Consider the following 16,266-nt stretch of genomic DNA (forward strand, 5'->3'; position numbering starts at 1 on the left):
CAGCTTCCACACTAATATTCTTCCCTCCCCCTTCATACGGGAGCTTGGCAGAAGGAAGGTCGTGTGATATGTGCCATCACAAATATTGCCCTCCGCTCGCTTTCAAATCGACTTCTATAAAAACATTCTTCATGCCTGCCATATCCTAACGGAACTATCAATTCTATACTTTCGCCTCTAATTCTATCATGAACATGTACGTCCAAGTTTGGAAGACGAAATAAACGATGCAGTAGTTCGGCGGATGTCATGGGGTCAGCTTTGAGCATCTTGGCTGATATGCGATCGACCCCTGGGGCTTTATTCGATTTAATGATCTAAGATCTTACCTACCTGCATACCTGGTTTGCTACAGCGTCGATACACCTATTCCTAGCGTATCGTAGAGCTCCATAATCGTCGGTCTTGGGCGATGTCCTCCAGTTTCCCCGAACGTTCAGGGTCTCCAGGTCCGATTCCACCTCGTGCATTCAGCGTGTTCGTGGCCTTCCATGAAGTCGCCGGCCCTTATCTGGTTCTCTGTTGAATATTGTTTTCGCTATACTTTGTTCCGACATTCGCACTAAGTGATCAGCTCACTGAAGTCTGCAGTATGTTATACGATTCACAATATTTTCTTCTTTGTATACTTGTTACAGCTCATGATTCATGCATCTGCGCCTAACTCTACCTGCCACCATGTACTTTATCTTGGTAGAGTTATTAGTTAAGGCTCTGACCGGGATCTCGTCCTTCCCAGCAACTTTACTGTTTTTCAGCTCGTTTAGAGCTTTGTTAACCTCGTCCAGCATTGGTGGATCCACAGCTTGACCGTCGCCGACTATGTCCATCCTGCTCCTTAATACACCTTCATTTTCACCGTTCAACAAATCTTCGAAGTGCTCTTTCCACCTAGCTTCCACCATAATCTTGCCTGTCAGCAAACTCCCCTCTCGGTCATTGCACATGGCGGGTACTGGCGCAGTCTTATGCCACGCGCCATTGATAGTTGCGTAAAACCTCCGTGTACCGTTTCTATTCATGTTCTCCAGCGCTTTAGCTATCACACTCTCTTCGGTTTGGCTTTTTTTAGCATTGCGAAATTTTATTTCTTGGTTTCGTTTCGTTCCGTAGAACGAAAAAAAAAATCGATACAAAAAACTAGCTTTTAACAAACGGAATTCCGCGTCATTTCAAAACAAATTTAAACTTAAACTATCAATATATAATATATTGTCTCGTACGGTCGTGTATTATTGAAAATTTTGGCTGCGCCGCAGAACACAATCATAAACCTGTTTTTAAAAACTTATTTTATATAAATTTTTCTATGAACGCTTACTACATAATCCCATTCTGAGTCGACAAATACGTATAGGTATTTAGTTTTTTTCTATGAAACGTCTTCAGTGATTTGTTGGAAATGTCTAACAGAAAACGAAAAGTATCTTTAACTATTCTATCCTATTTTCTCAAAAGTGATCCAACTCAATATTCAAGACGTCAGGCTCGGAGTGTAAATTCAATCAGATATTAATAGGATCAGTATAACTTTGACAAATAGAAAAATCTGTTGCGCACTTTTAGAGCACTTCTCTTTCTTCCGCTTAAGAGTTAAGAAGGCCTTAAGGAAAACAAAATGCAACATTTTACGTTTAAACAAGAATTTGAATCCCAGCCCCCAAGTAAGGATAAAAAGTTCAGATGATTGAAGACACTCCACACAACAATTCAATACCAAATTTTCAAAACGACTTATCAACTTTTGTTAACATAGATTTAAATGTCGATTTGACGAATCTGATGGCACTCCCACGCAACCCAACACCCTCAATATGTAGGAGAAGCCTTTGCCTACGTATTAATGGTGTTGGATTGCGTGGGAGTGCCATCAGATTTGTCAAATCGACGTTTGAATCTTTGTTTACAAAAGCAGATAAGTCGTTTCGAAAATTTGGTATTGAATTAATATTCGACGAATCATTGAAAAATCCCCAAGATTTAAATTATAATTTTGTTATATTCTTTGACTATTTGCACAATATGAGATTGGTATCGATCGTGTTGCTGCTGGTCACGGGACGGCAGCTAGTCTGGGCGAAAACAAAGGGAAAAAAAATTTGCATAGCAGAGCAGAAATTTGTTTATTCAGTGCATCGATCGTTTTGATGCTGGTCCAGCTAGTGCGGGAGATCGCGAAGTGGAAAAAAATGTCTGCATCGAATAGCACAACATTATTTAGTGCAGAATAAATCGTGTTGTAGAAGCTTATTAAACGAAGCACATTAATTTTCCGCTGGATTGATTTGAAACACGGTTTTCGCCTTCGGGATTCCAAAATAACTTCGTTTACAATAAATATTTAGTCGCTTACCAAGGTGGCTCCACATGAATTACCTTTTCAACTAATAAACGATTCCTTTCCCGTGGCGCTCACGGAGATGCAGAGCATTTCTCAGTCTTTAACAATGAGTGTCAATCTAATTTTCCTCTCCTAATCCTAAATAAACTGTAAGGATCACGTCCTCATACTGTCCATAGCAGTTGTTTCTTGCACTCATTTGAAGTCGGTTGAGGATGAAAATTTGGCAACAAATTGAGCATGCCTCATATACACAAACACATATACAAGGACAAACAGACAAATAGCTCGGTTCGTAGAGCTGATTGTATATAAGACTATGGGTCTCCGAACCTCCTATAAAAAATAATTTGGAAGCAAATGATAGCCTTCTGGTACAACTTTTTGTATGAGAAAAGAAAAATTATTTTTTCATACTTGGCAAACTACTGCCGTAAGAACTTTGCGAACACATTTGTGAAATACAATCTGAAATAGGGGGAATGACGGCTTTGGCAGGTTGTGTTCTATTATTGTCAGGGGGGTTTTTTATGACTGATTTTGCTCAAATTTGGCCTAAACATTCTTTGCATATAAAAGAATATTGTGGCCAAATTTCATAAAATTCGGTCGACAAAAACCCCCCTGCCAATAATAGAACAAAACCTGCCAAAGCCGTCTGTTCCCCTACATATCTTTGTGCAATTTTGAAATGTGCAGAGAATTGTTCTTGCGAGCAAATGTATGCTATTAACAATATTCTATCTGCGAATACGCCTGACAGATGTGGATATATGAATGAGTATCCCACTAGATGAAAAATAAAATCTTTGCATTCATTTTCTGGTTTTGAGGTACTTCAATACCATAAAACCACGCTGATAAAACAAAATGAAGTATGCTTCAGCATAATCACATTATTCTTAAGTGAAATAAAGTTTTTAACAGAATTTGAATCCAAATACAAAAAAAAACCCACAATATTTATATATTTTCATATACCTAAATATATAAAATTGATCTGTCCATGATTGAATCCACGATGAATTCCTTTGAAAGCGGCACAAATTCTGGGGTATTGCGTTATCGTCAATGGTATATAAACAGGAACGTGGTGATTAACCTATTACAGACTGCTTCTTCTGTTACTATAACTCTAATGCTCGCAAATCAGTTATTTGACTTTGTAACAAACTAAATTTTCCTAGCCTAATTGAATTTCTCTTTGCAAAACTCATTGACCAAATATTCAAATTTATCACAAAGCTTTTGTGCCCAAAAAAAGCTTTAGTAGAGTCCAAGTCCGACACGTCATCTACCTTATGGCGAAATTAGTTAATTCGAACAGTTAACCCTCGGTAAGTTACGGAAAATTACTGATATTATTTTCCTTTGGTTTTTAATTCGTCAAAACGAGTGGAAAGTTTTTAGGTATTTTTGAGTTCGCCACAGCTGACCAATAAAAAAAACTGCTTTAAACTACCTAGTAAAGCCCAAAGTGGAAATTGCGTCGTAGCTAATCGCTCTATACATTTTTTTCCATGCTCTCCATTTTATTCTGGTGGAAATAGTTAAATCAATCGGATCGTTTTTCGAAATTTTCTTGAAAGTGACGCCAACTTATTAATTCTAGTTTATTATCTCTCTTTTTTATCGAAGTAAGTTCGCGAGTTTTTAATATAAAATTAGAATATACTGATGATTCGGTTCAAATTTTAGTTTCTTAATTTGAAGAGTTCGGATTGTTTGACCAATTGCTGAAATATTAGTTAAATAATTGTGACTATTCAGGTAAGCCTTCTTAGTGGAAAACACGCAATATGTTCTTAAGTGAAATATTATCACGTTGAATAGGCATCGTCAAGCCCATCCAACGTGGGCGGCCTGTTTTGGATTGGGTCACGTGGTTTCCACGCGTATGGTAGTCGAAGGTTGTGCCGGCTACGCTTCACTACGCCTAGACGAAGGTTGTTTGGCTAGGAAAGTAGTGGGCCTGCGGTGGGAAATTGGGAACCCAAGATCAGCAATCGTTTGCAAGGTGTGCGTCCGTGATTCGTCGGTCCGTGATCCACTGTTAGGTGATCGACGAACGAAAGGCTCGTTCCGTCAAAACGTGAGGCGTAAGAGCAACACCAATTCGCTCTTTCTCCACCAACATCAGGAACGCCTCTACCCTGCATCAGCCTACGCGCGAGCCTACGACGAGAAGCACCGAATTCCAATTGGAATCCAGATCAAATGGCCTCGAGTCAAATGCAACGTCGTCGTTGGAGCACCTCGCCGACGCTGAGTTAAGGTCAGATCGACAAAGTGTATGAAAATCTCTGTGAGAAATCCGAAAATTGTAAACCTTATGAATGAGCCAGTTAAATGCGTGACGTCACCAGATGAGGTTTAGGTGCAACTGAATTTTCACAATAAATGGGTTAATTGCTAATTTTGGGAAAAAGGTCCTATGCAAAGAATTTTCTAAATTTTGTTTTTATTTAGAGTTCGTTGAATTCCATTGGAGTATTAAATATTTAAGGTACACCGGGGCAAGTTGAAACGGTTTTTTCAAAGTTGAAATTCGAAATGCTGTAAAAAAAATCACCCTTTGATATATTTTGAATCCGTTTGCGGTGTTTGCTAGTTCGGGCCAATGATTATACATAAAAAATAAGCAACCTTAACAAACTTTTTCATAAATATTTTGTATATTTAATTTTTTTTTTATATGCATCGTTTCAACTTGCCCCGCGTATCGGGGCAAGTTGAAACACTGCGTTATATACAGACATGAGCTAATTCTGCCGTATTAATAACAAAATGTATGTACTCAATGAGACTCAAGAATCACGCGGTTGTAAAGGTGACTATAATACTGCCAGGATTCACATAAGAGTCCCATGTAAGTTTGTGGCGATTTTGATTTTCTTTCAGAAATTAGCTTAAGATTGTCTCCTGTTTAAGAAAAACTGATAAAATAGTAGGCTTTGTTCTAAAAATTTGAAAACAAATCCCACTTTTGTTGTCTCATCTTGATATTTGCTCGCATAAAAATGACATTCCAGATTTTGATACTCTTTTACACAAAAAATAAACTTAAGTATGGTTCTTTTAATTGTCCCACAGCAATATATACAGAATAAGAATATCATGTCAATTTTTAAAAAAACAACATTTTTTTTCAATTTATTAGACTTTTTTTTCATTTCACCATGTAAAACAAGTTTGAAAAATTCAACGGCAAATTATTCAAGTCGGAGAAAATGACATGGGTCTCTTATGCGAATAAGGGCAGTGTACAACAAGGTCAAAGGCGTATTTTCGGAGATCAAATTCTGGAGAACGCACTTAGCTGAAAATTTATCAAATTGATTTCCCCCTACTGGTGACCACTTGGATTACTATTCAGGATGGCTCATTATTTGGAGCACTTGTGTATTGTGCACATGATTAATTCTATTGTGGCTTCTTATAAATGCACATTAATTAACCAGCCAGCATATCTCTTTTAAACTCTTTGATTGGAGAAATAGGCAGCTGGGGAAGTGGAAGATGGAGTAAACGAAATGTTTACATACTTTATGTTTCATTTTTCTGAGAGTCAGTGCTCAGTAGATTAAGAATCTCAAAACTTCAGTTCAAACATGACCCCTTTTCATTCTAGAGGATACTGTAGGAGGGTTGCATTCGTGACGGAATGGGCGAAAATTTATTACATTTATTTTCAGAAGTTTGCATGTTTATATAAATTTATGTTTTCCGAATATATGTATTTATGGACCATGTTGAAGTTTGGAAAAAAATATTTCTTTTAATTGCGTGGGTGACGTTTTGAATTGTTGTTTCAACTTGCCCCGCACCACGCATTTCTATTTGCCCCGATGAGTTGAACATGCGGAGCAATATCAAACAACCAAAATACAAAAATTCAAACGGATCTTTCGTCGATTTTTCATAATCATTATGCTTATTCAACATTGAATGATTACCTATCGTGAAAATTTGATGAAAAAACTCTTCCAAACATCGTTTTGAGACCTGTTTCATTGGCACGTCAAATAGTTGGTTTGGATTTTGCAAAGGGCGAAAAATAAACAATGGCAGGAATTGGCTTTGAAAGCTGCAATCTTCCGGGAATGGCAGTCAGAAGGTGCGTTTAGGGGAGTTGTTTGTTGAAAAAAATAATCAGAGCATTCGGTCATTTCCTATCTAAATTACAGCTTCCGTTTCAACTTACCCCGCATTTCAACTTGCCCCGGTGTACCTTATTTCGAATTTAGATAGACATTCACATAAATTTAGTTTGAATCTTAAGTTAATTTAAATTTGATGAGTTTTTAGCTTAAACGTTTTCTGCCGCTCAGTTCTGGTTGACTTTTATAAATTAGTTTCTTTTGTTTAATCATTACATTTGCTTTAGTTTCCACTTAGTTTGTCCTAATTGCGTGTGCCAACTTGTTCAGTTTGAATCCTGTCGAGAACTTTGCGACCCGCCCTGATAAGGAAGGTCTCATACCGGGCTTAGACAGAGGAACGGTCCTTCTGATAAGAAGGTGGCGCTTAAGCCGTTACTTGAAGAGCAGAGTAGAACGTTTCAACTTAAAAAAATGAAATCAGAATTGCGAACATAATGTAAAACCAATCCAAAGAAATTTCGCGGAAATAATAAAATTTCGTTTCGTTTCGTAAAATTTTGAATTAAATGGACCTTGATTTCGTATCGTTTCGAAGTCTCGAAAGTAAATTCATATTTCGTTTCAATCAACATTGAAATTTTAAATTTCGTTTCGTTTCGTTAGGAAAAAGTGTGATATCGCATACCCTTACTTATTTCTCGTTCTGAGTGGTAGGCTCACCGATTTCGACCACTGCTGGCTCCCCCACATTTTACGAACCATATCTATGACGAATGAATTATAAGTTCTCTATTATTACAATTTACTTTTCAGTTCTCTACCCATTTCGATGAATCTAATGTTTGTCTACAAGAGATTTGTTTTTTTTTCGTTCTCAGCCAAACAGCAAACTAATATTAAAACTTCGGAGAAAAAGAGAGGAACCCCAAACGAGGGTTTATTCATAAATCATTCCTTATCCCGGAAATTAATAGACTTCCTCAGTCGCTATAATCCAGACGATTAAATGCTCAATTAGTGAATTCTCCTACGGATTCCAGCAAAAAGTACCTGGAACGACCATTCTTGAATTCATTTACCGATAACCAGGTATACGTATAGAGTGGAGAAAAAGAAAGAACGGCAAAATCCTCGGTGATATATCTCCACTAAATTCGTACCAAAAATTGAAACATAAATCAGTGAAAGCCAATTTTTATTGCCTTGAATGGAGAACTTCGACCAGATAGGTATGTTTAGCATGGAGGAAAATTGGCTGAAAAACGAAAGGAAAACTGGAAATATTTTTTGCTCATTCATAATCTATCGCTGTCGGGAAACTAAAGTTATGGAGCTATAATACTCAATTATTTATTGAGCACCGAAACAGTCGACGGTTCGAGGCAAGGTTCTGCATTTCAGTTGAGCATGGCTACTTCACATAATTCTTTGATGCTGCTAATATTCAAATGTTCGACGTGTATTGAAGTATCATATTGAAAGGTCATGTAGAATTATAAAAAATAGTTGATACCATATACTCAAAGCATATGGTTTGCAAATGGTCAACAACCAGGCTTGACGCCACCAACGCCATGGAACCAATATGCACAACAAAGAGCTTAACTCACCTTCGCACATTTTCCCGGTGAATCCTGGTCGGCATGCACAGTAGAACGATTCCTCGGTGGTCCAGCAGGTCCCTCCGTTTGCGCATGGGTTCACATTGCACAACTGTAAAAGACAGATGGAGAAAACAAACGGTCGTTGTAAAAGAATATCAGCGATAGGATATGGGGGCGAAAGGAAGGAAATCTGTTTTGCATCCTCCTGATGGAACCACCGCCAGATGCCACTTGGAAAAAATAGAGAAAAAGGCGATACGATATGTCATTGTTATTTTTCCATATAAATTTGCTTCACGAGATACGAAGATACGCTTCCGAGATGACAGAGATGAAATGTGAGTTTTTTATACAGTTCTTCTTATCCGTGCAACGACCGATGACGACGCCATCAAGCAGGGGAATAAATAGCAAAGCTTTTCAAAATATAGCTTTTTATATCTCTATAGCCAGCTTAGGATGTTGCACAAAGTAGTGCCGGAGACCATAATACTGTGTGGAGTTATGAAGCCATGATCCTCTGTGATTTGAGATGACAATGGGGTCCGGGGATGACCCTAAAGAGTTTGATTATAAGTGAGGGCGGTGACTGTTGTGTAGAATTGCTGATACTTTTATGATGCCCTTTACATCAATGGGCAATGGCTAGTATTATAGTAAAGCTCATTGCAGTCGGATGCAATCAAGCTATGAATGTCAATAATCAGGGCTAGAACAATAATGTTAAAAAACTTTCTAGAATTGGAACGGAGGAATGGATAAATTTTTTTTGCAGACCTTCATACAATTAATCGTTCCGTCTTTAAACGGAAGAAGCAAGTTAGACGCATATATCTTGTGCACCCAAAAGTATATATATATAGACAGCATTACTTCAACTTTCCAGTTCAATTCACCTCGGTTTTGCATACAGATCAAGAAGATAAAGATATAAATGAACATACCACTTCCTTGGAACGTTAGAATTCCCATTGTTGGTTGGATACTAACAGTAAAATGTGAAAGTATCGATAGATGAGTTGCATTGCAGCTCCAACAGGAGTAGAGAACTTGGCTACTGAAGGTTGTGGTTGGTGCTGCTGCACTGCAGTACTTCCTCATCATTTGGATTTCTTGATTGGGTGCAAAGTAATTCCGAGAATATTTGATTAGCTTAGGTTGCCACCATTGGAATTCATTCGCTGTAGTTGCCTCGATAAATGCTAATGCAATCAGAAGCCTGGCTCCTTGCTCCAGGGCTAATAAGTTTATTATTTCTCCCAGAGGGCAAGCAGAGAAATCCCAACAATCTGTACTGTAGCGCCAGGCAATAAGGTGAACGATAAACAGCTCGATTTGTTATCGTAACCGATTTACGATTTTCGGTTCATTTAGTGAAATTCAATATGCCAGGAAGGTCAGTATAACAATTATATATACGCATCAACGAAACGGATTAGAAATAGAACATCTTTTCGAAAAGTATTTCTGCTTTCATATACTGAAGTAGATTGAATAATGCATTACATGTTCCATATTGCACACGTGGGAAATCAAGTGTCTTGTATGCAATTATTGATCGATACAAAATAACACAAAATAATAATGCCATACGAGTTTCAGCCATCTTCATCCCAATTTAATTAACATGTCAGTTGTTCAAAGTGGAAAAACCACAACCTCAAATCGTCTGCTATGTCAATTTCCCGAAACCTTCTGAATCGTTCAATCTTAAACTCAGCAGGTGCACGCAAAGGTGGTGCCAGATGCCGACACGGAACGAACCTCCGGTGATTTATGAGACAGGTAATGTTTATGTAATGTGTGTCGCTCTCGCAGGTGGTGCACCGAATAAGAGGTGATTTATCATATTATTTTCATCCCGCAGTAGAAGCGACGAGTTTGGTTCGAGTTGAAATGCAGTGCAGAAAGAACGAATTGTTTTTTAAAATCATTCGAAATCAATGCAATAATATGGATTGTTTGAGAAAAAATGTAATTTAAATAAGTTTCATAAGATTTCTGTTTATTTTCAATAACTTTGTTTTTGTAGAAGGTTCTGGGTTTACACAACAAAAGATTTAAATAACTCAAATCACCGTTAGCTAGATTACATCTGCTCAGAGCTGGAAAATATATTGTTTTATCTATTTCTGTACGGAAGTGCAATAAACTGTCCATCGGTTTGTGAATTTGACATTGAAATGCTGGTTCAAATGTCCACCCACGTCCTTCAGCACCCACTCTGACTGCCTTTTATTGTGCGGCATTAATTCATCATTATTTATTCAGTTTTCGAACGTGGAATAATCATGCGGAGGATGTTTGGGAAAATATGCGGGCTTTGGAAAGGGTTCAGTAAGAGGAATGAAAGCGTATACTCATTTGGAAGCGTTGACGCTGTTGAGCGACAATTTGATGTTTTGTGGTTGAGGATTGGTTTGAGGTATTTGCAGATTACCGCTATTGATTGATGGTAGTCGTGCGATTCACATTTTATGGAGGCATTTAAAACGAAAATAGCGCATTGTTGCGGTTTTATTTAGTGTAGGAGTTCTGGTAAAATGGAATAACAAATATGTTGCTACTGGTTGTACCCCCTTCCACACCCCCACTAAGGCGGTGTGACTAATCCACAAAATGATTAATCTTCAACGGCAAATAACCGACTATCATATGGAATCGTACATCTAAAAGGTTGATAATAAGCTGATATAGTCAGCATTGCTTGGTATCTTCCGTTACGCGAGATGGAAAATGTCATAAATTTTGATTCGCTTACGTTAGGATGCGGAAGAAAACGGAGGTGGTATATCTTTGATTTTAAGACTGTTCGGCTAGGATAGGACCTACATGAAGGCACTATTTTATCGAGACCACAAAAGCAACCTACTGCATCGTTTATTTCGTAATATCTGGGACACCGCAACTTTCCCGGTCGACTGGATGCAAGGTATCTTAGTGAAGGTGCTTAAAAGGATGACCTGACTGTATGCGATAACTGGCGAGGCATTATGTTGCTGTGTACCGTTCTCAAAGTTCTGTGCAAAATTATCCTAGCCCGGACTCAGGAGCAGATCGATGCGACTCTCCGGCGGCAGCAAGCCGGATTCCGTGCCGGAAGATCATGTGTGGACCATATTGTCACACTCCGCATCATTCTGGAGCAGGTCAACGAATTCCAAGAGTCCCTTTACTTGGTATTCATTGACTACGAAAAAGCTTTCGACCGTCTCAATCACGAGAATATGTGGGGCGCCCTGAGACGTAAGGGGGTTCCTGAGAAAATCATCGGCCTCATCGAGGCACAGTACGAGGCCTTCTCGTATAGAGTGCTGCACAATGGGGTCCTGTCCGACCCTATCCGGGTCGTGGCTGGTGTGAGGCAAGGATGTATTCTATCACCGTTACTGTTCCTCATCGTAATCGATGAGATTCTGGTAGATGCGATTGACAGCCTTTTGGCAGCCTTTAACCATGGAGCATCTAAACGACTTCGAATTGGCTGATGACGTTGCACTTCTCGCGCAACGGCGCTCTGATATGCAGAGTAAGCTCAACGACCTTGCCGAGCGCTCCTCATCGGCAGGTTTGATCATCAACGTCAACAAAACCAAATCGTTGGATGTAAACACGGTGACTCCTTCCAGTTTCACAGTAGCCGGGCTTCCAATATCTTGGTGGTCAAATGGCGTCAGACGGCGGTACCAAGATCGACATAGGCGCACGGATCAAGAAAGCAAGGGCTGCCTTTGCGAGTTTAAGAAATATCTGGAAAAACAGGCAGATAAGTGAACGCACCAAAATACGAATTTAACTCTAACGTGAAATCTGTGCCTGTTATACGCTAGCGAAACGTGGTGTGTATCAGTGGAGAACACTCAACGGCTGCAGGTGTTCATTAACAGATGCCTGCGGTATACAACTCGGGCCTGGTGGCCTCACAACTGGATCTAGAACAACGAGCTCCATCGTCGTTGTCACCAGAGGCCGATAGCAACAGAAATTCGGGATCGGAAGTGGGGCTGGGTCGGCCACACTCTACGTAGGGGCGGAAACGAAATCTGTAAACAAGCATTAGACTGGAAAACAGCGGGACATCGCAGCAGAGGAAAGAAGTCGACCGAAATCTAACCTGGCAACAGGTTAAAGCGATAGCCGGGCAACGCTCAGGATGGAGATCTTTCAAGTCGGCCCTTTGCGCCACCGGAGGTGTACAGGATCCATAAGTAAGTAAGTTGTATACCATAATTGTAGTATGTGATATTTTATATTATGGCTCTTCAATTTGAGACACAACAAAATAAGAGAGGCACCACACTCCTAGTTTTGAAAAAAAAAACTTTTACTCAGTGAATCTAATTCATGTCAATTTCCTATTAATGTCGATAAAGTTGATTACAATTTCACTCTATATACCTATATAGCAAGATTTAAGCCTGGCTACGACTCATCATAATCAGGGAACACATAAAACAAGTGTTGCAAAAAGGAGAAGATCTTCATTATTATTGTGCCAAATTGTGACGCGACATTGAACAAAAATAGTCAACATGTGATATTACCACGAAAGGTTATGTCTTTGGTTGCCATATCAGTGCTAATGACGTAAGCCCACCCATCGCGCTAAGATCACATATCCAGGAAGGGAAACCCCAAAATGTTACTCGGAGGACTAAAGGTAAAATAAATACAAGAAGATTAATTAACGAAAAAAGAACTTGGAAGAAAGATGAAGGTAAATATTAAGAAAGAAAGGAAAAAGAAAAAACACGAAGAAAGACGAAGGATATAGGCAAGCGTAGAAAGAGAAGGAAGAATGAATATGGAGAAGTGAAAACAGAGAAAAAAAGAGATATAAGAAATAAAAAAAAAGAAGGAATGTAGAAGAAAGAAGATAGTTGGTAGAAGGGAAATGACGTTAGAGAGAAAAATGAGGTAAGAAAGAAAAAAGTAAGAAAGAAGGAGAGCAAAATGAAGGTAGAACCTATGAAATTTTAATCTCAGAATCGCATTTTTCAACATATTTGAAATATTAAGCCGAACGGCATTCGGTAAAATCGCCTAACTAAACATATGCGGTATTTCGAAAAAAAAAAATCGTTTCAGATGACTCGGAATTTCGCGAAATTCGAGCATGGCGAAATCTGATTCCTTGATTTCGTTTCGAAAAATTACAAAATTTCGCTAAAAAAAACTAGCATCTAAGGAAATTAAACGCAGAATTCCGCGGACTTTCGAAACAAATTTAAACTTAAAACATACTTTGTAAAAAGTTTTGGCTGCGCCGCTAAACAAAATTATAAAGCTGTTTTAAAATATTTATGTCAACGTTAACGCTTTCTATATAATGTCGATAAATACTTATTTATTTTTTTATAAAACGTCTTCAGTGGTTTGTTAGAAATATCTAACAGGAAACGAAAAGTATTTTAATTATCCTATCCTATTTTTTTTATAAAAGGGATCCGGCTCAATGTGTAAATAGAGTGTAAATGTAATCAGATTCGAATAAGATCAGTATAACTTTGTCAAAGAAGCAACGCCGTGGCCCTTGTGAAGTCTTTTTTGAGCGCCTCTTTCTTATTAAAGGCCCATTTCTTCACCTTCGCTTAGACCTCGAACCAGATTTAAGTGCATGGGAAAGCAAGCAAAACAAAATGCAACATTCTACGTTCAAACAACAATTTGAATCTTACATAAAAGTAACAATAAAAAGTTTTTATTTATCCCAAGAAGATTATTCAATTGGAAAACTGTGCTGTGCTGTTCCTCGGCCAATCATTATGAGCAACTACGATGTGTACAGTTAATCAAGCTAAGCTATTCATTGTAAGGAACATTGCAGAATCGTGGGCATTTCTAGATCTTCGCATGGAATTTGCATTAAAAAAAATCCAGAACGGGTTGAACGATCATTAAAATTGCTGAAGGTTCTTTACTCATGATTGTTTTCAGCTCATACTGACCAAAACAGCTGTTTCTTGCACTTAACTGAATTTGTTTGATGATGAATATTTGGCATCAATTTTTGCATGTTTCATATACACAAACACATATACAAGGACAAACAGAAACAGACAATAGCTCAGTTCGTCGAGCTGATTGTATATAAGACTATGGGTCTCCGAGCCTCATATAAAAAGTTTGAATTTGGAAGGCCTTTTGGTACTTTTTATATGAGAAAGGAAGAATTATTTCTGCCTACCTGCTATAAAAACTTAACGATCACATTAAATCATTAATCACAAATTTTGTGAAATACATATCTTTGTGCATTTTAGAAAAGTGTAACGTATTATCTAGAGCTCAGTACAAACAGCAGCTTATGCGCCACTTCCTCAAATAAGGAAGACTGCTGATGCTCTTTTGGGATCCTGGCTATGAGACCCTCTTCTAGGGCGAGTCTTTCAATGGCTCAAACACTACGCCAATTCTTGCACCCGAACGGTGAATAAACTTACCTGTTCAGACCCACCGTGCAAACCGAGAGAACTCTTCAGTCTATGTGAATCATAAAGTCAAATTGGCTAAATGAGAAAGAGAATAAAAATAGGTATCGAATTCATTTCAATTGAGATGTTAACCAATGCAGAATAAGCTCATGAGGGTATCTACTTGGGACCAATGCACGAATGGAGATAATTAACTTTATTGGTCGGTCCAATTTCAGTGTGCACAAATTCTCTCCTAGCTACCCTGACCTTCTCTCAACCTAACTATGCGTCTTATGAGTACTTGCCGGCGCTGAAGGTCCAACGACGCGTTGATCGGGGCCCCGACAAGGATCGGTTTAAGCTGACTCTCACGTTCGCTCTCTTCGTTTTCTACGCTTCGAACCAGGTTGGACACACCTTACCAAGCTTGACGTTGAAAACCAGCACCGCGCGAAAAGTTCATTCGTCGTCTCACCATACGCCTCGGAAACAAATTCGACGCAACGACTGCGTGTTATCGAGCAATCCTTCCAACCGTCGCTCTTGTCGGATCGGTTAGGCGTGATTCGATGATGTTGCGCTCCAGTAGGCGGAATTCGTGTGGTTGAAAAACGAGATGAATCGTACGGGACGAAAACGTGCTCACGAGTGTCCTCGGCGCAAGTGCATACGCATCAAGTCGGCAGAGCACGTGGGTGGTAATTTGACGGGTGGTCCAATCCTACGCAAGCACCCTACGTTGTAGGGGATTTCTACAACGCAGTTCGGTTTTATTAGAAACGATCCTATTTTGAAGCGATGTAGAGCGGCTTACCTTGCTTCGGGTTCTAACTCATTCAAGAGTACTAACGAAGCTAACTACTGTTAATAAACTAATTAAACAGTTCTTACTTATAGGAGAACTTTACTTTTAGGTTATTGGTTCTTACCAATTTAAGATTAGCCTATTTCTCTAGGCACTAATCACACTTTCCAACTATTTAAACTTTTAACAAATCTTTCGCACTATGGCATCGGTTGGCGTCTCTTCGTTTAAACTGGCTTTTAGTATCACATCCGCACTGGCAAAGAATCACTATTCAAATGAGAAATCGCGATGGCCAAGCTGCCTCTAGTTATTGTTTAAACTACAATTGCGCGTTAGAAAATAGAACAAAGAATCCCTTCTCGGTTTAACTATTTAATCCTACCACACTGCAATATGCACGTGTGTACGAGGTATCATATTAAAAACCAGGGAGTTCACTCTTTCGTATCGGATTCAAGAGATTGGGAGAGCGGAGCCAAAATTCAAATTATAATTTAACCGCGTACACTCAGAAATATCCCTGTTATCAAAGAAGGGCGAAATTGGTCTGTGTCCATGCTGAGCTTTTATAGCTATTTCATATCGATATTCAAAATGGAGATCGAATTAATAGTCGAGGAGAAGTTTAGTGAATTCATCCACAAATTGGAAGGTATTACAATCTGGCGTTACAAAAGTACGCAGGGGCAGGATTGTGCACAGGAATGTATGCTAATATTATCAATTCTCTATCTCCGTATACGCCTGGCAGATGTGGATATATAAATGTTTTAGTTGATTAGATTTAGTTAGGCTACCATAAGGCCACGCTGATGAGACAATATGAATCACGTAATCTTAATAATTCTTAAGTGAGATAAGGTTTTTACCAGAATTTGAATCTATGTACGAAAAATCCCACAATTTCTTTATTTTAATATACGTTTAATATACTTTATTAATATACCGAACTGATATAAAATTTCACAGATTCAGAGTACACTTTCCACGATGA

At 38.7% G+C, this 16,266-nt stretch overlaps 1 protein-coding gene across 1 annotated transcript in view; it reads right to left on the reverse strand.

Moving 5' to 3' along the window:
• Nucleotides 1–16,266, reverse strand: part of LOC134212102 (uncharacterized) — a 443,781-nt gene that overhangs the window by 26,871 nt on the left and 400,644 nt on the right. The window contains exon 11 of the mRNA XM_062689641.1: nt 8,055–8,157. Coding sequence (XP_062545625.1) covers nt 8,055–8,157 — 103 coding nt within the window. The remainder of the gene's footprint in view (nt 1–8,054; nt 8,158–16,266) is intronic.

Source organism: Armigeres subalbatus, chromosome 2, assembly GCF_024139115.2.
Source record: "Armigeres subalbatus isolate Guangzhou_Male chromosome 2, GZ_Asu_2, whole genome shotgun sequence".
Taxonomy (NCBI): Eukaryota; Metazoa; Arthropoda; class Insecta; order Diptera; family Culicidae; genus Armigeres; species Armigeres subalbatus.